The sequence below is a fragment of the Alligator mississippiensis genome, chromosome 4 (genome assembly GCF_030867095.1).
Source record: "Alligator mississippiensis isolate rAllMis1 chromosome 4, rAllMis1, whole genome shotgun sequence".
In the NCBI taxonomy this organism is placed as follows: Eukaryota; Metazoa; Chordata; order Crocodylia; family Alligatoridae; genus Alligator; species Alligator mississippiensis.
The window spans coordinates 211396375-211416722 of record NC_081827.1 but is presented as its reverse complement, the minus strand read 5'-3'; the positions used below and the strand labels follow the sequence as shown (position 1 = coordinate 211416722).

General features: G+C 39.8%; 1 protein-coding gene across 4 annotated transcripts in view; it reads left to right on the top strand.

Moving 5' to 3' along the window:
* The window catches only part of RAPGEF4 (Rap guanine nucleotide exchange factor 4), a 308065-nt gene that overhangs the window by 174760 nt on the left and 112957 nt on the right, over window positions 1-20348 (top strand). For all 4 annotated transcript variants that reach the window (XM_019480320.2, XM_019480321.2, XM_006265237.4 and 1 more), the window contains 2 exons: window positions 2388-2460; window positions 4086-4150. In XM_019480320.2, the coding sequence (XP_019335865.1) occupies window positions 2388-2460; window positions 4086-4150 (138 nt within the window). The remainder of the gene's footprint in view (window positions 1-2387; window positions 2461-4085; window positions 4151-20348) is intronic.

The window sequence follows — 20348 nt, the reverse complement described above, 5'->3', positions numbered from 1 at the left end:
TCCCAGGGCTCCAGCAGCAGCGATCTGGGCATGCGGAGCCTGGCTAGCAGCTGGAGCATGGCTGTGGCCAGTCAGGCTCTGGTTTCAGGCAGTGCACACTGCCATCACTCATGCCACCCTGCTTTTTTCTGCCACAGGTTTCTCTGACATCAGCATCCCCTGATGTGAAAATAACCTGCCATGCTGTAAATTAGCAGCACAGCAAGCGCCTGCATATGTTGCATGTGTGGTTTGCGATGCTGCAGATGGGTCTGTAGTGCCGCAAATTGCATGTGTGCGCTCGCTGGGACATGCCCTTGATGTGGTAGGTTTCTGGATTCATGTTCTGCTGCTGTTGGTTATGTCCTTTTCATTACACTTTTAATACTTCTGTTTTTATTTTTCACTGAGTTATTCCTCAAACCATCTTAGAAATGATGTTGTATCTGTTTCCTTTTAGGAGAAGAGTAGTCAGGAATCTTGTTAAGCATTAACTAGAGAATAAACTGCAGTGCTGTATGGCAGTGATGAACATGGCATGATAATGTTCATTTTTAAAACTTAGGAGAAATTTTCTCACATTAATCAATTATTCACAGAAAAAAATCCAGTTTTAGGGCACCTAAAACTATTTAACAAATTCAACTGGAGTGAGAAAACAAAAATTCTAAAAAGTAAAAAAGTACACTTTTTACATTTCCTAGAATAAAGTGTTTCAATGGTTTATTTCTGCACCATGTTTAAAGCCAAATTTAGCTAAATTTAATTTTAAATGCATTTAAAATTAAAACCAAAATTTAAATTTTTCCTTAGACCTAAACCAATGTTTTCTTTAACTTTTATTTTTGTGCTGGCATCAGCCCAAATAATGCTTTTTAGTTTTATATATTCATTTATTTGGCAACCCCACTGTGAGAGAAGTTATTTGTCAACAACACTTAGAAAAGTCAGTGAACGTTTCTTGCACAGAACAAAAGAAGAAGAAATGCAGAAGAAATGCACAGTAAGGGAATGGGAGAAGAGATTTTTCTTGGTGAAACTGAAAAGTATGTAGAGTTCATTATAATATACTTTTTTATATTTGCAAACATTTTGCTCCAAAAAGTTTACATCTGGATTATGGCTGAGTTTTAAACAACATATTACTAAGCTTTTAGCATCTAATGCTTGTCTTAAAAAACATGGTTGGATTATTAAGATTAATATACAGTATATAGCTTTTGTGACTGTTTAGACTACAAAGCATTCATTCTTCAGGGTCAGAATTAATGACATTTTTATATCCATTTCCACAGAGAATAACTGTTGAAGAAGTAATTCAAGCATCTGCTAAAATCCAGCAGACAGCATATTTAAAGTGAATGCATTAAACCAGTCCCAGAGGGCAAAGGATAAACCTTTTTAATTAAAATTGTATTATGAGAGAAGTTTTGCAGTTCAATTATTTGTATACTTAGTTGTCACCTACATGAATTCAAACCAGTTATTTGTTTAAGCTCAGCTACTGCAGAGCTAGACTAAAATCTAAAAGATGAATCTTCCCCTATTGATTGGTATTCCCTCTTGTACAAGCTTGTTGCCTGCCAGCTCAAAGGAGTTTTATACCTGTTTATCCTGAAGTGTGTCAGAAGTATGATAGGATTAAAACCAAAAAATGCCACATTTATTTGCTATATGTTTTTTATTAGGTAAGATGCATTGAGTGTATTTTCAGTAGTGTTATTTCCTTGGTAGTTGAGAAGTTACTTAGGCCCTAGACAGAGAGTGATATGAACTTTGAGCTTCATTGATCATGTTTCCATTCTGCTACTGTTTACTGAACAACAATGTCAATTACTGTACACCAGCCACAGATATATAGTTTACAATGATATGAAGACATTAGTTTATCAATACAAAGTTCAGCCTGATAGTACAGTTTAAATATGTATGTGAAATTGTGTATTAATATGGTTATTATGTTTATTTGTGGTTTTTGGAAATGTCTGCTTGTTTAACATGATAGAATAAATAGCTCAGAATTGTGACCCTAAATTCACATTTTCTAGAACATATATTTCACTTTGTCTAGCCCAGAAGTTATAGACAAGACAATAATACCAAATGTTACATCCATTCATGCAGGAATTCAAGATTATACATTCTGGATACACCAGGGACCAAGATATGTGGAGAACCATTAGATCTTTTTAGAGTCAGTGCAGTGTATACAGATCAAGAAGCAAGGAATTGTTTAAAATGGTATTGTGTTTATTATAGCATTAAAATTTGAAAGGGCACATCTTACTAGCTTGATAATGCACAGTTTAGGTGCATTTGAAGTAAAAGACCTTATGCATGTAACCATGACATCATCTAGTTAATGGAGCATGTATCTGTATCTTAGTGAATTTGTCACTGTCTTTCAGAAATATCGACAATATATGTCAGGACTTCTGGCTCCTCCTTATGGTGTTATGGAAACTGGCTCCAACAATGACAGTAAGTAAAAGTTATTAGTAATAAGTAAATCAGTAAATAGATTTTGAAGTTTAAATCTTTAGATTTTGAAGTTTTGTTTTCTTTAAGTAAAGTGGATTCTTTATACAAAAAACATTTTCCCACACAGTAATAAAAGAAAAGTAATGGGTATGCAGTAGGGCTGTCAATTAATGACAGTTAGCTTATGTGCTTAACGCAAAAACAACTGAACATCTTAATTTTTTTAATTGAATCAATCATGCACATCTTTTTGACCAGCAGAGTGGACCAGCTCCAGACCAGCCAGAACCTGTGCACACAGCCCCAACCCCAGCCTGCCCCGTGCTTGCTCCAGATACACCCGACCACACTGAGAAGCAGCAGCAGTGGCAGCAGCTGGGCAGAAGCTGCAACTTGGCACAGGGGAAAAGCGACCATTCCTCTCACCACTACCAGACCCTTCTTGCTGCAGCCGCCCAAAGCCCATGCCCAGGCTGCCCTGTGGCTCCTTCCTGCTGATGTTACCGCCACCTCTGGGCCACCCTGGGGGGCAGCAGTGGCAGTGCAGAGGAGCCTCAGGGCAACCTGTGTGCAGGCTCCAGGTGGCTGCAGCAAGAAGGGCCTGGCAGCAGCAAGGGGGAGGGGCCACTTTTCCTCCACGCTGAGCAGCTGCTTCTGCCCGGCCACTGCTGCTGCTCAGTGTGGGCAGGTGAGTCTGGTGCAGGCACAGGGCTGGTGGGGTCGGGTTGTTCATGTAGGTTCCAGCTGGTCCGCTCCAGCCGGGGCATGTCCAGAGCAGGTGCAGTGTGGGCTGGGGCTGTACACTGTTGGTGGTGACAGGGAGGAGCCATGGGGTGCACAGGCTCTGGACTGTTGAGTGGGGGGGTGCTGACTATTGTTTAACTGCGTGTTTAAAATGCAACTACTTTTTTTTAATCTCACAATTAATTGTGATTAATTTTTTAAAATTGTTTATGAACCCTAGTATGCAGTGATAAGGTGGAGGAATAGAATGAATTAGTTACCATGTATCCACCGTTCAAGTCAAGAACTGCATTCAACAGTTATATGAAGTTCCTTTAAAACTCATGTGACTAGTAAATTACATGTGGGCAACTATAAACTTACCATGCCAGATAGCAGTGCCCTGTAACACATTGTGCTGTTAGCCCACTCAGTACCACACAAACATGGCTACCTTGCTTCTTGTTCAGGATTAGCTTAAGCGGAGCAGCACTGCTTAACATAGTTTGTGGTGACATGCCTAAAGTGACACTTTGCATATATCTACACTCCATTCCGTATGTTTCCTCAAAAATATAAGATATTAGATGATATTAGATGTCTCATTAAGACTAATTGGGTTGGTCTGATAAAAGATATCAAATTCACCCAAGGAACCTTGTCTGCCTATGTCCTTAGATCAACACGGCTACAACCTAAACCTCATTAAGACTAAGACATTTTGAGCTCAGATGTCAGGTGAATTTAATGGAATGCAGCAATGAGCACTGCAGATAAAATATATGCAACAAAAACATGGAATTAAATTGATAAAACTTTCCTAATTCAACATTACTGAATGAGTCCTTTGGTATTTAGAGAATGCAGTATGCTGCATTGATTTAATCTCTGTTTTCTTTTAGGGATGCCTGACAAGGAAAATATGTCTAGCAATGCTCTTTGTCCAGTATCCAAAAACTGTAATAAGGTAAAATCACAACTCATTCTACTTTACTTTGTGCAAACATTTTTTTAAATAAATGGGAAGAATTTGGATAAAAAGAGAAAAATAGTAAAAGGAGAAAGATATGCCAATCCTTAAATGTAAAATTTATTGGTGAGTTTATTTACAAGATAAAGTGACAAATTACAAGTGTAATTCAGTGGTTTCAGGATCAGAAACAACATAAACAGTAGCTGAAGTATCATCCAGTATAAGCATGTAAGAGTGTTCCAAAGACACTCAGTTATTGTTGAATTTGGCAGAAGTGTATGTAAAAATCTGAATTTCACATAACAAAGCTACTGAGATGAAAGTGTATGACTGAAACGATTCCCTGTGAGAGGTCCAGCACATAGCCAATGTACCATTTAACTCCTAAGTAAGCCCTATTGTTATGGCTTAAGTGGGTCTTAAATGATGCATGAGTACTGTACTGGACCTTTGGATGGTGGGGAGGGGGGAAGAATTTTCCCCTGTCTTCATAGAATAGACAATGCCAATTTCCATTTAGAAAATGCTTCTGTGCCTTCAGTCTAACCACATCACATAAAATAATCTGTGAGTAATGCTGTTCTGGGTTTAAAATAACCACAGTACTAGGAAGAAATAACATTAGTATCAGTCATTGCAGTTAAGGACCACCACTACCAGTTAAGGGAATTTACAGTAATCCATAGTGTTGCTTGGATGCCTTTCTTTCTGGACACAGTAATTTAATATGTTGCATTTATTTTTTGTCTTTGGGAGGCTAAAGAAGTGTTTGAGTTGACATGGAAACATCATTTGACTGCAGATACAGAAAATGTATATAAAAATAACTTCTGCTTGTCCCTGTCTGTCTGTCCTGCTTCCTTCAGGATACTGACCTCTCTTAATCATTGGGTTTAGCCTTTATTAAGCCTTTATTAAGCTTATGGACATTACTGTCTGAAGTTCCTTTCCCCTCAGTTTTATTCACTAACAGAATGACACTTCCTGACCCACCCTTATCCTGCATGAAAATAGACGCATTTCCGTTAACTTGGTAATAACAGTACTAAGCCCAGTGATACCGTTTTCCACTTGTCACTGTTCTACAAACATTGCTGCTGATCAAGTCTTACCACCTGAGACATAACCCTATGCACCCAAAAAAGAAGAAACGGAGGCATAATTGATTTGCTTGGAATTGATGGTGTGTGTCAGATGGGGGTAATGAACAGGGTATAGATCACTACAGATACACCGGGTTCAATGTTTTCCCTCTAAAGCATCCCCTTCTGCCACACAGAATTCTGGGCTAGATGGGCCATTGGTCTGACCCAGTATTGCATTTCTTATGTTCTTATGTAAACTGTGCAGGAAGTCAGTAGAAGAACTAGGAATAGAATCCTTGGAATAAAATACTCTTGCCTTGCTTGAAAGAGGGAGCAGATGTTGAGGGTACTGTACGAAAATGGTCCAAGTATTTCCTGGAGGGAATAAGGGTCCTTTCTGCATGGAGTTTCCAAGGGTCAGTTCTCTCCCCATGCAACTTGTAGACATGCTAGTCATCTGACATGGACTCAAATGCTAGCAATATGCTGCAACAACCAGCTATCCTTCAGGACATGTTTGCATGAGATCAGCTCCTGGATGAAGATCAGGTGGCCGATGCTGAACCTGAGCAAGACAGATTGTTAGATTGATGGACAGGAAAAACTTGAAGAATATGTTGCGGGAGTGCAGTCACCTTGGGGTGAAGATATGTGGTTGGTGCCTTCAGTGCATAACTTTCTATTACTCTTGGATTCCTCACTAGCATCAAGATCTCATGTAACACAGCTGCTTCAAGTTATGTTCTCTATCACATCTAGTTGACAAGGAGATTCCATTCACTCTCTTAAATTGTATCCTAACCTCAGTTATTCACACCTTTGCCTCCTTCTGGCTGTATAACAACAATACAACCTATCTGGCCATGAAGATTTCAGCACTTAGAAACTCCATCTGGCTGAAGTGAACTTGCTTAACAACAGAAGCTATCATTAAATATATTAAACCTGCCCTCTCTACACTGCTTTCCCATAGAGTATCAGATCCATAGCTCAGTCTTCATCTTCACAGCACTCAATGGACTGGGCCCAGAGTACCTAAAAATTAACTAGAGCTCTGGGGGGAAAGACTAAGAGTCTCACTCTTGTACAATGAAACTTTTTGCAATGAGCATAAAACTAATGCAGAAGAGAGAGTGTTTTCAGGCCCAGGTAGAAAGAACTCTGACAGAAATTAAGGACCATAAGAAACCTCACTGCATGTGTACTATGTATACTATTATATACGTGTTCAAAACCAAAACAGCATACTGCAAACACTGGTCCTGCTGGGGAGAGGATGAGAGACCAAGCATATGACAGACTGTCATACTTTTTGAATGGTCTACTAATTTTTTTTCAAAGACTAGAGTGATGAACATGGTATAAGAATCTATAATCGGCACAGGATTCTCAGTCCTATGCTTTCTGCACAAGACAGTACTTCTCTTTAGTTGGCTTGAGTGTAAAGTAAACACACCAAGCAGTAGTTTAATATTTAGTTTATGATGCTGTATTTATTTATGCACTTATAAATTGTACTAAATTCCCTAATACTTGAACAACTTGGACTATCCTCCTACCTGTTGTCAATTATAGATGGATTTAATGGGGCAGAATACTGTACTATACTTGCAGGACCAGATTCTTATATATGTGGACTAGCTTTGTGTTGATCAGGGGCAGAAAGTTGTCCAAAAGACCATACAGACAACCAGTGGAGAATTTCCTCTGTGTATGTACAGGACCAGAAACGAACTGAGTGCTGAATTTTTGAGGTATATAGAGAAAGTCCTTTAAGTCACTGAATGTATGTATGTAGTAAAGAAAATGTCTAGCTTATAGAGGAATTAAATGAGCAATATAATGCCATTATTTTTTAAAATTCTAATTATACTGATTTCTTTACTTCTGAATAAGTTTGTTACTGCTTGCAAAGAATTTGATTGTTTTAATTTTGCATTTAAATGATTCCCCCACTAAAAAGAACATATATCCCATTCTTAAAATATGAATTGCATTAATTTCTTTCTTTGTTTTGATTCTTTTCCAAGCTCTAGATATGATTATTTTCCATATTTTCTTTTTTTTTAGTTTGATGTTCATAGCTTATTTTTTTCTCTTGTCACCTTTTTGTCTTGTGATGAGTAACATAAGATTTTTTCCCCTCTAATATCTGTCTTGCATGTTTCTTGCCATATGGTAATGTTTGGTACTGCTAGTTCATTAATATCCATCAAAATAGTGTTTCTGTGTGAAGAAAGCTGCAAAGAGATTTCGATTTACCAAACTTGAATTCATTTGCATTCAGGATTAATTCAGTGCATATTATAAAATAACTGAAAGAAAATATGAAATTGTATTCATATCCTTGGTTACATTTTAGAGAACAGATACAAACTTGGTTTTAGGCATCTTAATAATCATCTCTTATATCATTTGGAAAATGTTACTGAAGAGTATTAAGGACTCAGGGACTCCTAGTTTTCTATATGCATGTTCAGAATGTGTGGAATATAAGTTACAGATATAGCTGGAAGCAATACACATATATAAGGTTGCCTGATATTTCCCATTGTAAGGACCTGTTTTCATTTATTTATTACTTTAACAGCCTTTGTGACCATTTCCATGGCAACTAATTTTCTTTTTTTTTTTGGAAGGTTTGAGCTAAAATGATTCAGCCACTTCAGAGAATGAGATCAAGGACAAATAAAGTATTTGTTCAAAATCATTCTTACAACTTTGTCTCATCTAGAAAAGGTGGAGCATTTCTGAGCTTTATAGCAGGAATTTGAAATTTGGGCAGAGGATTTTCCTGGTTTGGGGATGTGCCTTTTTCCACCCCTCCACCCCCATTAACAATACCCAGATTTTAAATTCTTGATGACTCTTATTGTGCACATGCTTAGCCAAGACTTGTTAGAGTTAGAAAGCCAAATTCCAGAGATTTTCTGCACTCAGCATAGGGGTTGAATTAGGAACAGAAGTGTAAGGGAGCACATCTACACGTTCATTAATATGCTTTTGCTAATGCACATTAAATTTAGTACCTCCATTGTAAGGTACCAGAAAATGGTGCTTTAGCCTATTTTAATGTGCATTAGTGAAAGCACACTTTTCAAGCTTTAATGTGCATTAAAATAGGCTAACGCATGTTAAAGTGCACATGTAGATGTGCCTGGGATGAACAGAAGCAGAAGAGAGACCCAGGCTAAAACACAGGATCTGTAATCATTCCCTAACAAAAGTAGAACTGTACCTGAGTCTTTAGGATCTATATTTTAATCCTGCCAGGAAATATATGTGAAGAACACTAGTAACATATGCTCTGTTTGATCCACATAGAAGATAGCCACCTACGAGTAATTACATTCATTCAGGTGTTAGTTGAAGGTCTATGTTGCAGATCTGAAAGTCCTCATCTGCTTATGACCCAGTTAGGGGTGCAGTCTGGTTTTCTGCTTGGGCGCATCCAGGAGAGGAGTGAGAGGATATAGCCACATCCCCTCTGCTTGTGCTATGCATACATATGAGCAATTTGCTGTCTGAGTTCCCAGCTGTCCATACAGGCTCTTGTGGGAGCTTCGCCTGTGTAGGGAGCTATTTGAGCTCATTGGTTGGTTGGTGCATGTGTAGACAGGGATGTGACTGCACCACTGCACCCCCTTGGATCCACTCTTGATTTCCTACAGTTGAATTTCTGGGACAGAAGTTTTTTCATTTTTTAAAAATGAAATTTACCAAAAAACATGTCGATAGAAAGTCAAGCATTCAGAAGTTGAGAGAGGTCAAAATGAAGCATGCTTCGGCAACCATGACACACCCCTTTGTTTTATGAGAGTCTTTAATTATATGTGTATATGCCATATTTTCCAAGAGTACCCAGATCATGATAATGACATATTGTTTATGTTTTGCCTTAATCCCTCTACCTTGCATAGAAAAATCATATAACTATATATCCCTTGCATGAAAAAATATAGACACTAAATGAATGAACATTATTCTTCTTTTTATTTCTCCTTGTATGCTGAGGGAACCTTATACATAGTATTATTGTCATGATTTTTTGCAAGAAAATACAGCGCATCTTGATATGAGCAGAATACACTCTGTTTGAAATTTCTAATTTTTATATTCTGTTTTTATTTTCCCATCCATTCTGTTTCTATTGTGAGAAAAGAGTAACATGAGCTCCCTCTGGTGGTCACATTAATACTTCAGCTACCCATTATTTCAGGCAATGTCTGTACTGCACAGTGGTTGAAGTGCCAGTTTTGTGTTTTAGAGGTAATGAGTTCAAATCCTGATAAACTGTAAATTTGTTAGATTTTTTAGTTTTATTTTAGGATTTTTTTCATAGCAAAACCTTTACTAGATTTGCTGGTGTGCCTTCTTGGGATTTATTTCTTTGTTTTTTCTCTTTCCTAATTACTTTGATTTAATGGTGTTGATATAAAGTTCCATGAAACTTCTCACATAGTTAAAGTTGGGCATATACTTAAGTGTCATGTTGAATTTGGACCCTAAATTAGTGTAACTGAGAACAGAATTTGGCCTGTTCATACAACTGATGTAACAAAGGATACGAAAGCCATATTTGGTATTTTGTCAAGCATTATACATTTAATAAAAATATCAAAAATATCTTTCGGTTAAACGAAGAAAAACTCAAAATGTTAATCTATGGATTGCTGGCATTTTCAATATTACAAGCCAAATAAATATTCACTTATTTTGATTTTCAAGCACTTACTGTAGAAAATTTAAAATATACTGTTTAAAAAAGCTTATCTTAAAATTCAAAAGAAGCAGTATGTAACAGATTTCACAGCATTGCAAGGATAATCATACTGGTCTACCATATTAGCCACAGCGATAAATTTACCTCTGGCCACATTATATTACAATTTATTCCTGGACGCCTCATCTTTTATCTGATCCACTAGATTAAGAAATCTGGGTTTGACAGATCAATTCTAATATTATAAAAGTCTAAGTCTGTCTGTCTGTCCGTAATGCTATATTCACACTCTGACTGGCTGACAGAAACAGCCAGTCAGAGTGCTTCAAGCATGAGGCAGCACCACCATGATTCTGAAGCCATGCCGAGGACCGGACAGACGGTGTGGGACTGGACAGGGGGTGGGGGAGGCGAGGTGGCCTCAGCTCCCCCACCCTGCTCCCTGCAAGAGGCAGAACAGTGAAGCATGGGGCGTTAGATGGCGGCACTCCATCCCAGCCCTCTCCCGCCCCTGCCCCCTGTCATTCTTGACAGGCAGTTGGTTAGTGGTGAAATATTTACTAAAAAATTTAACATTGCCAAGAAATGCCTGGCCCTGAAGTAAGAAAGAGAGAGTATGAGGGATTGTAAAAAGATTATAGATGAGATGACAGTGTGTTCTTTTGGAAAGTGGTCACCTTACTGTGGCACTTAAAGGAAAATGTGTATTGCAGTTCATTTTCTATGTGAGAGTTTTGTCTATGTGCCTGTCAAGTGTGTATGCACTGGTATACATCCCAATCCTTTTTTGGGCTGTATTCCAGTCTGTTTTCCTAATCTTAGCATAGGATAGTAATGGTAATAATTTTCCTTTTTCTGTTAAATGCACTTTATAGAAAGACTTCTTAACAACATTGTTATGTAGCTCTAACTATACTAGGACCATTTGGTGACTGCTATAATATTTTGGGCCTGATTATCAACTATATTATAGCATAATATGATTTGCTTAAATGTCTGTTCAAGCTTTTCATTTTGCAGTGTGAGGAAATGCTCTGCCTTAGCAGATCCTATAGCAGTTTGGCTGGTCTGGAGGCTGTGCGTGCGTGAGAGTATTGTCACTGTCAGTGAGTCACACTGGTGGCATAATGTGGTGGGAGAGATAGTAGATACTGCAGTGTGAGATGTGGAGGAGTTTATTACATCAGTAATAAACTTAGACTTCAAAAACACACGGGTCTTTATATATCACCAGTACTCATTTAACATAAGTGGAATTGTTAGAAAGACTGCAGTTTTATGTAAGCTTGTTTTGCATAAGCTAAATTATTAGAAGTCACTTCAAGAGATTCTGAGATCAGGACTGCAATGCCAGTAGTATATCCGTGGTAATTTGTACAAAAAAAAGATGTTAAAGTCTAATGCAAAATACTACTTCAGCCTTCGAACGAAAAAAGATGGAAACACCAGGAAATGAATCAATCATCTTACTTTCTTGTATGTCCTCAGACACCACAGCAGAGAAATAATATAACCATACAAAACAAGGATCCCAAGCTTCTTGATAGGGCTGACCACTAACATAGTATTTTGTGGCCACCTCCCTGGTCATTCATATATGCATGTGAAACTTCCCTGTGGCTGCTTCAGCAAATGGAAAAGTAACTTTGTTTTACTGGAGTTTAATCTGTCTTTAATGTGTTGACCTTTTGAAAGCAAGGGCTGTCAGTGAATACCAGGATTGGACAGTCAGTAGGAAACTGCCTGGTGCCGCTGTGCTAGGCTGAGCCCATGCAGCCTGGTTGGAGCAGGGAAGGAGCAGCTCTGGAGCAATCCCTACTAGGCCTGTGTGAAGCACCAAATATTTGCTTCAGATTTGGATTCAGCCAATTTGGAGGGACAGTGACTTGATTCAGTGATTCGAATCACTGTCCCAATTCGATTTGACTGATTCGGCACCGATTCGGAGATTCGGCTGTAGACTATAATGAGGAATCACTAAAATACCTATAACTTTGTCATTTTTTTGCAGATTCAAATGAAACCAGCAGATATGGTAACCCCTTCCAAGGGCATGAAGCCTGCCAAGTTTCAAGGAGATAGGTGTGGGGGTTTCTACGAAAGTGCACCTCAAACTGTTGAAAACAAAATTTGTATCACTCATGTATATTAAGGCAGAGCCGGATAAAAACAGCAGAGATGGTCCCTGCTTATGGTAGAGAACTCAGAGAAAGATCACAGTCACTGGCCTGCTACAGATGTCAACACCAGAGCAGTCTTTTATCCCCTCAGCCTTTTCCATACATGGAAGATCACCGCATCCCCCTCCCTCATCTCAGTTTCTGTTTGCTGCAAGCCTTCTGGATATCCATATCTCTCCAATTCGATTCAGAGGCTTCCGATTCGATTCAGATCTTTTACTGGGTTTCACAATTAGGTTTAGAGATTTGGCCACCGACTCAGACCAAATCTCCGAATCAAATTGGCTACCGAAGATTTTTTTGCACAGCCCTACTCCCTACCCCCAGTTCAGCCAGGGACAGCAGTAGCAGGAGGTAGAGGAGAGGGAAAATGGGACAGAAGGGGAGGAGACATGCTGCTGAGTGTGAAGGGAAAGGAAGGGGGAAGGAATTCTTACCTGATCTGGAGTCTTAAAAAAGTGCCTGGTTGCTGCTCCACAGCATGGCCTGAAAGGGTGATGTAACCATATGCACCCCCTTGTTTAGCACTAGATTGTAAACTCTTTGGAACTGTCTCTTTACTGTGTGTTTGTATAATGCTTGTCACAATAAAGCCCTGATTTCGTACAAGTTCTCTGGTAAAGAGGTTCTACAATTACAAGCCTGGAAGAACTCAAAAAATCAGCAAACAGAACAAAAAACCTTTCATGATTGATTTTCTGTTTTAACTGTCATGGTTACTGAGGTCTGACTTAAAATATTTGAAGTTTTGGCACTGGTACTGCTGAGTATAATGCACACTGAAAATGCTCAACTCTTGTGTATGTACTCATGTTCACGTGCACATGTGCGTGTGCACACACACACATGCCCCTGTCTATCCAGCTGCCTATCTATGTGGTAGATATGACTTGGCCCTGTAGAAGTTATGGTGAGGTAGCACTGGGGAGTTCCTTAAATCTAAAAATAATTTACTATTACTCTTCTTTCAAGTTGAATAAGAAAAGACAGTGTGCTGCCATTACTTGCCAGTGCTACTGAGGGCTAAATCTGATAAGATGTACTTTAGAATCGCATTTGATAGCTCTTGATCCTTTACCATGTATTACATGCAATTCCTTCACAACCCATAAAGACATGCACATCCATTTATCACTTGCATTTGAAAGGCAGGAAAAGAGAGTGGGTAATTACACTGAGAAAGGGGTAGTTCTTTTCAAGGTTCACTTCTTCAGACAAGTCAAGCGTACACAAGTAACACATTTGGCACCTATATTTGAAACAGCAAAGTGAATTTCTTGAACCTTGTAATTATTTTCTCATATGGCAGAAAAATTGAATCTGGGATCTTAAAATCAGATTTTTCATTGTCAGTCAAATCATCTTTAACTGAGTATTTTGAGTCTGTCCTACACGTAATATACTTGCGTTCTGGAAACTGGTATTCCACAAAGTCAAATAGAGTCCTAAGCCAGTATGAAACAATCAGTGCATTGATGTAATAACTATTGAGACTCTCTTGTACCTATGAAGTGCACCAAGGACAAAAACCTGGGTGGGTACTAAATAACAGGATTTATTATTGACACTATTTATTTTTATCTATAATTTGTGTGCATTATATATTATTTATTTATACTGTCAAGGACCAGGATGCTGGCCTGATGTACAAAAGCAGGACAGCAGAAAAAGAATGATTTCTCTGTGACATCTTTTAAAAAGTATTGTGTATTAGAAGCTGAAAATTTTGAGACAGAAGTAGCAGATATAGTTAAATACATGGTTGGCCCATTAAGTCTAGTGATGGCAAAATGCAATGCTGTACAAGTACTTAAAGATTTATGATTTGTGGCTTTTTCATTATTGATTCTTTTTGTAATTTTCCTTCTAGAAGGAAGTTTGGAGTGATAGCCTTAATTTGTTTGATCTCTGAGTCAGTGCATCTTAATCATTGATGCAGATGTATTAAATATATCAGTTAGTGAGGAAACACAAATACATCTGCATAAGTTTACAAGTATAAAAGTGAAAGGAATACACTGTTTCAGTTCTAGAACAAAAGGAAGAAGTCATGTTTCCAACTCCCATGACTATTTTCCTACCTGGCTGTCACTATATTTTCATATTAGGTTTTCATATCAGAGAAGTATTTTGTTTAAAAAATTGTAATACAGTTCTGCAAGACGAACTTGGACCTCTGGAAATTCAGGCCCTGTTTAAAGTTGTATTATGACCATAAACTACACATGGGGAGAGGGAGAGCAACTTAGGGGGATGGCTAAGGACTAAACCTGAAATAGTACTTAGATTTTGCCTTAGTCTTTGAAGCTGCTAATAAGTAGGGTATAGGTTCCCTCACTTTATGCGGGTTCTGTATGTGCAAATTTGCTCTTATGTGATGACCCTTTTTAAACCAAAAATTAGTTATATGTGAGGTAAATTCACTTTTATGTAATCAGTGTGGTGGAAGCCCACAGTCCGCTGCTTTGTGTGGTGCACTGTGGGAGTGATGCACACCAACATATAGTCTCCTGTGTGGATCTGTGCTCCTCACTCATTGTCTGCAATACGTGTTTCTGTAGTTGCCATCCTCGTTATGGTAACATTCACCACCACCTTGTGCTTGTGTGTACTGTCTGCTGTTGTTGAGTACCAAATTGTCTTGTAAAAGTACTAGAAATGGGTCTGGGGGTTAGTACAGTTGAGGTCTCAAAATGTATCCCTTTTATTACATTGAAAAATGGGTTCCCTTTATGTAAATTTGAGTTATGCATTGTTTTCCAGGAGCACGTGTGCAGTAGAGCTGTGCGAAATGGCACCGTTCCATTTCAACTTGTGTTTCGATGGCACAGGATTTTGTTTTGAATTTTGTTTCGATTTGAAACTGCTGTTTAATTTCGTCGAAACAGTTTTGCTGTTTTGACGCTGTTTTGACATTTTGCCCATAGGCTATAATTGGGAAGCTTGAAACAGCCTATAATTTTATCATTTCTGGCCTGATTTGGATGAAACTTGCAGGCATGGTAGCCCCTTCTGAGGGCAGGGGTTTGGGGGAAACTGCACCTCAAATCTTGAAAGCAAAAACTCATGTCATGTGTATGTGTGAAGCCACAGCGGGATCAAAACTGCAGGCTTGCTAGCCCCTGCTGAGGCAGTGAAGCCTGCCAAGTTTCAAGGAGAAAGCTGCAAGGGTTTGGGGGAAACTGTACCTCAAGCCGCGGACAAGCAAAACTCGTGATATGGGTGACACTGTGTGTGTTAAGGTGCAACCGTATGAAAGCTGCAGGCTTGCTAGTCCCTCTTGAGACCACAAAGCCTGCCAGCTGTCAAAGAGATAGGTGCAGGGGCTTCTGTAGCCCTGCACCTCTGGCGGCTGCCAGGCAAAATGTGTGACATGGGTGCTTGTGGGACTGTATCTGTCTTGGGGTGCAGGGGGGTGAAAACTGCAGGCCTGCTAGGCCCCGCTGCAGCCACGAAGTCTGCCAGCTATCAAGAAGATAGGTGCAGGGGGAGTCTGGGTTCTGGGGCCCTGCACCTCTAGCCGCTGACAATTAGAGTAATAGATTCATAGATTCCAGGGTCGGAAGGGACCTCAGTGGGCCATCTAGTCCGACCCCCTGCCCCTGGTAGGCCAGAAAAGGGTCACCAAACCTGGTATCATGTGACCCCAGCCAGGTGCCTGTCCAGTCTCCTCTTGAAGAGCCCCAAGGACTGGGCGAGCACCACCTCCCTTGGAAGCCCATTCCAGATCCTGGCAACCCTGACTGTGAAGAACTTTTTTCTAATGTCCAATCTAAATCTACTCTTCAATAGTTTATGTCCATTGTTCCTTGTTATTCCAGAGGGTGCCCTAGTAAACAGATCATTGCCTACTTCGTGCTGCTTCCCCCTTATGAATTTGTACGCTGCCACAAGGTTCCCTCTCAACCTTCTCTTGGAGAGGCTAAAAAGGTTGAGGTCCCTTAGCCTTTCCTCGTAGGGCCTTCCCCACAGGCCTCCAATCAGACAAATAGCTCTTCTTTGGACCCTCTCCAGGTTGCCTACATCCCGCTTGAACTGCGGCATCCAGAACTGGACACAGTACTCCAGCTGTGGCCTGAGCAGTGCCACGTAGAGAGGGAGAATCACCTCCCTGGACCTGTTTGTGAAGCACCTACGGATGCACAACAAGGTGCGATGAGCTCTGCGACTACTTATGGCTCCACCGACTACTTATGAATCTTTTGATATTTGAGTTAGTTGCAAATAGTGTAACTGTGTTCAGTATTTTCACTGTTTGTTTTACATGACAGTCATTAAGCCTCACAACTCAGACAGCAAAAATTAACTTGTGTTTGCTTTCACTGTATGTGCTTGAAGCTATCTAGTTTCCTTTTCCTGGAATACTGCACAAGTCTTAACTGTGACAATTTCAAAATTAGAAAATTCAAAATTAAGAATTAATTATAAACCGAGGAAGGTTTTTAAGATTAGATTTAAAGAGGGAAGAAATAATTCAAAGGGAGTGGGAACAAAATTTCAGTTGCATGGAGAAACCATGTTGGCAATATGATCAGAATTAATATCAAAATTAAATAGGATAAGGAAAAGGAGACCTGGGATTTATTGCAAGAGGCAGAGAGGTGGGGCACTAATTACCCCACAAGAACAGACCTGATTTTGTGAAATACATGAAAGTCAGATTGGCAGTTTCACAGAGCTAATGCTGTGTACTAGGAGTTGTAAGCAAAGGCCACAGTCTTCAGAAACTTGTTAAGGTGAAGTAGGATTTAATGGTACAAAACCTAGTGAATGAAAAAGGGTCAAATACTGTATTTCCATTGGTCAGTTAATAACACTGGTGGATTAGAGTTTGTTGTATTTTGCATATTTAAGGTCAGATTTTCCCCAGTTACTATAGATACATGAAAGCTATATTTTAAAATATAGACAGGTTACTGTATATTAAGAGTTGTGCCTGTTACTCATTAGGTTAAAAGAGGTAAATTTGACTGAAATTCTGAACAATAGGTACTTGTATTCAGAACCCTGTTTGGCAAGTATTTGTCTGTCCCTTTCTCAGTAATTACTCTCTCTTAAATGCATGGGGGGAAAAAACTTAGTGGTTTCAAGTCGACCTTCTAGTTACTCATGTGTTTTGGATATTTCTGTAAACAATCATGCACATTAGGCATTTTGATACTCCTGTTTAACACTCCTGTTTTACAAATACCTTTGCAGTTAGTTACTTTCCACCTCCCCTTTTGGAGCTGGGCCACTGGGCAGTCAAGGGTTCAGGAGACAAGCAGGCAGAGAAGAGGAGCAAGCAAGAGCAAACCTAACTCTGTTGCCTAGGGGCTAGGGGACTCAGCTGAGAGAGGCAGACCTTAGTTTTGGTCTCTGCTGCCAGGCTTGTTTCTGTTTTTTTCTTTAAACAATGGCTATCTAACACAGTGATTTCCAACCGTTTTAGACTCCAGGTACCCCTTGGAAAATGCCAGCTCTTAGCTTTCATTAATTTTTTCAACTATGGAAAAATAATAGAACAATTCTTCTGTTGCAGAGAACTCAAAAAAACCACAACAAATCTGAATGGTTTTGAGATTATGTATTTCTATTTGAAATCTCTGGGTTGTTCTTGTGAATCTTTGTAAGTGTTTATACATGTAATAGTGCTAATATTGTGTGGCACCCCGTGACAACCTTAAAAGGATCTCATGACACTCAGGGCATCACAGCATCCTGGTTAAGAATCACTGACCTAATGTAAAATGTATAAGTAATCCTGGGAGCAGGAAATGGACATAGGATTGCCCTTTCTCAGTAATATGCCTTCATCTTTGGGCTACAGAGCCAAGCGCTCTCTTGTTTGGTCTCCTTCTGGTTCTATTACCACTTTAATAGGAAGAGTAGAGTGTGCCCCCATCCAGACTATTCTAAAGCCACTTTTCTTAGGTAGTGGGAGATATAGATTTAAATCCCCTGAAGCTTGGGAGGGCCTAGAATCCAGGTCAGTCACTGAATGTTTGAACCAGTGTGCTATTATGTAAAAAGTGAGTGACACAACCACCACAGTATTATTGAGTAACAGTGATCGCATGTATTACACTTTGTATGGTACTGAACTCAGTGCTGTCAGTGAAAGTTAGTGCTGCTCTGAGTGTACCTGTTGCTTTGGGCCCCTGTGGGGCTGTAGGCAAAATTTAGATATCTGCATACGGCATCATAATGGAGTTTAGGTTGGAGTTAGGTACCAAGGTGATTGAATTGTATCATTTCTTACCATTCTCAGAATTCCATTGTAGGCACCTAGGCTAGGGACATACATTACACACAAACTGGTTTAAGTGATCAGAAACTGGTTTAAACCTGTAACAGAACTGATGCTCAGTGAACATAAACCAGTTAGAAAATGGCTAAAACCAGTTTGGGATAAATCTGGTTGAATGTAGTATCAAACTTAACTGATTTGGCTTGAACTGGTTTATGCAATATGTGTCTCAGACCCCTTGCTGGTATAAGGTAAACCAGACTCCCCAGCATCCCGGCATGCTCTCTGGGCTGGGCAAGCCTCTGTGCTCCACAGGAGAGCTGGTCTCTCCCCTCTGCTTCCTGGCTGGAGCTCTAGCACAGACTTGCAGGCACAGCAGGGGCTGATGACTTCCCCATGGCCCCCCTTGCTGCTTGCTGATTAGGCAGGAATCCCCCCCTCCCTTCCTCCCTTCCATCTCCCACAGTACAGACCCCAGCCCCATGGCCCCAAGGCACATGGTATGCTAGCTAATGCTGAGAGATGTCTGTGTGTGTGCCTCTCTCCAATTTCACTGGGGCAGGCAAACAGAACATTGACTACTTAGGACTATTTGGAACTAATCAACAGGTCAGCAGGTAAGCTGTTTAAGAAGAGTTTGAAGTAATGGAGAGAGCCTATTGTTTTGCTGATGAGGTGATAATCACTGTTATCAGCCCCCTGCTGGCTTGCTCACCTGTCGGTTTGTGTCAGAGTGCAGGGGGCTGGCAACACTTCTGCCCCTTGAGCAGCCAGCAGGGAAAAGCCTGGGATCGTGCAGGCAGATCTCCCTAATCAGAGGTCCTGCAGGGGCCTGTCCATGCCCCGCCTCAGCTCAGTACTGTGCAAGGGAAGGAAGGGCTGCTCTAGTGCCCCTTGGCTTCTAGGCTGAGCCACTGCAGGCATGTGCCTGAATTTCCTCAGTCCAGAGCGAATGTCTGTCCAGTTACAAACTGGTTCGGCCTAGCCAGGTCAGACTAACCTGTAAAGATTTAATCAATTCAGGCTCAGGCTTTTTGAATGTCTGTCCCTAGGCCTAGGGAACGTTGCAGGCCAAATGGAGGTGCCAAATTAATTTAAGCATGTATTCTATTGGTGGCTGCTACAGCATGGCCCATCTGGATACCCCTTGGGGACTTAGGCACCTAAATTCAAGTAGTCCTGTTTAACTTTTTATAGAATCAATCTTCCCCTTTATATAATCAGTACAAGGTGCTATACATCATCTTCATATCTCATATTTCTCCTACCAGTATGTATTGTTAGCTCTTACCTATTGGTGTATGCATGACCACAAACTTTGGGCAGCAAAAAAATGATGACATTAAAGAAAAGTTGCACAGAAGATGCACAGTAGTCGTATTTTGTAGCCAACTGTCCTCTCTTTGCATCAGATCTGACCATTCATAAAATAGTATTTAATGGCTTGCTGTGCTCTGACAACCAGATTATTTTTCATTATATTTTATCATAATAATATACTATAATAATATAATAATAGCAACAATGATGCTGCTGATAATTATTATAATAATTACTATAGTAGTGCATAGAAGAAGCCCCTTCATGCTAAGCTTTATACAGACACAAAAGATAAACTTGGTCCTCACCCCACAAATCTTTCAGTTTAAGTATAAGAGAAGAGGCAATGGGTACATGTAGACAAATGAGGAACTACAAGGAAATGGTGAGACAATATTCATCAGTATGAGAGCCAATGGTCTTACAACAGCCTAACCCTTATCAGGTATTTTGTAGGCATCATTGAAAAGGTGAGGTATAAGGAAGGGTCTGAAGAAGAATAGTGAGCTAGTTTTGTGGATGTTCATTAGGAGCAAAAGAGTTGTTTTTATCAGTGACATCCAGAAAAAATATGTAAATTAAGTGGAAAATGTTTGAATGGCCTTAGATTTATGATGCAAGAATTAAAGCCATTGTACTAGAAGAAAAGTACTTT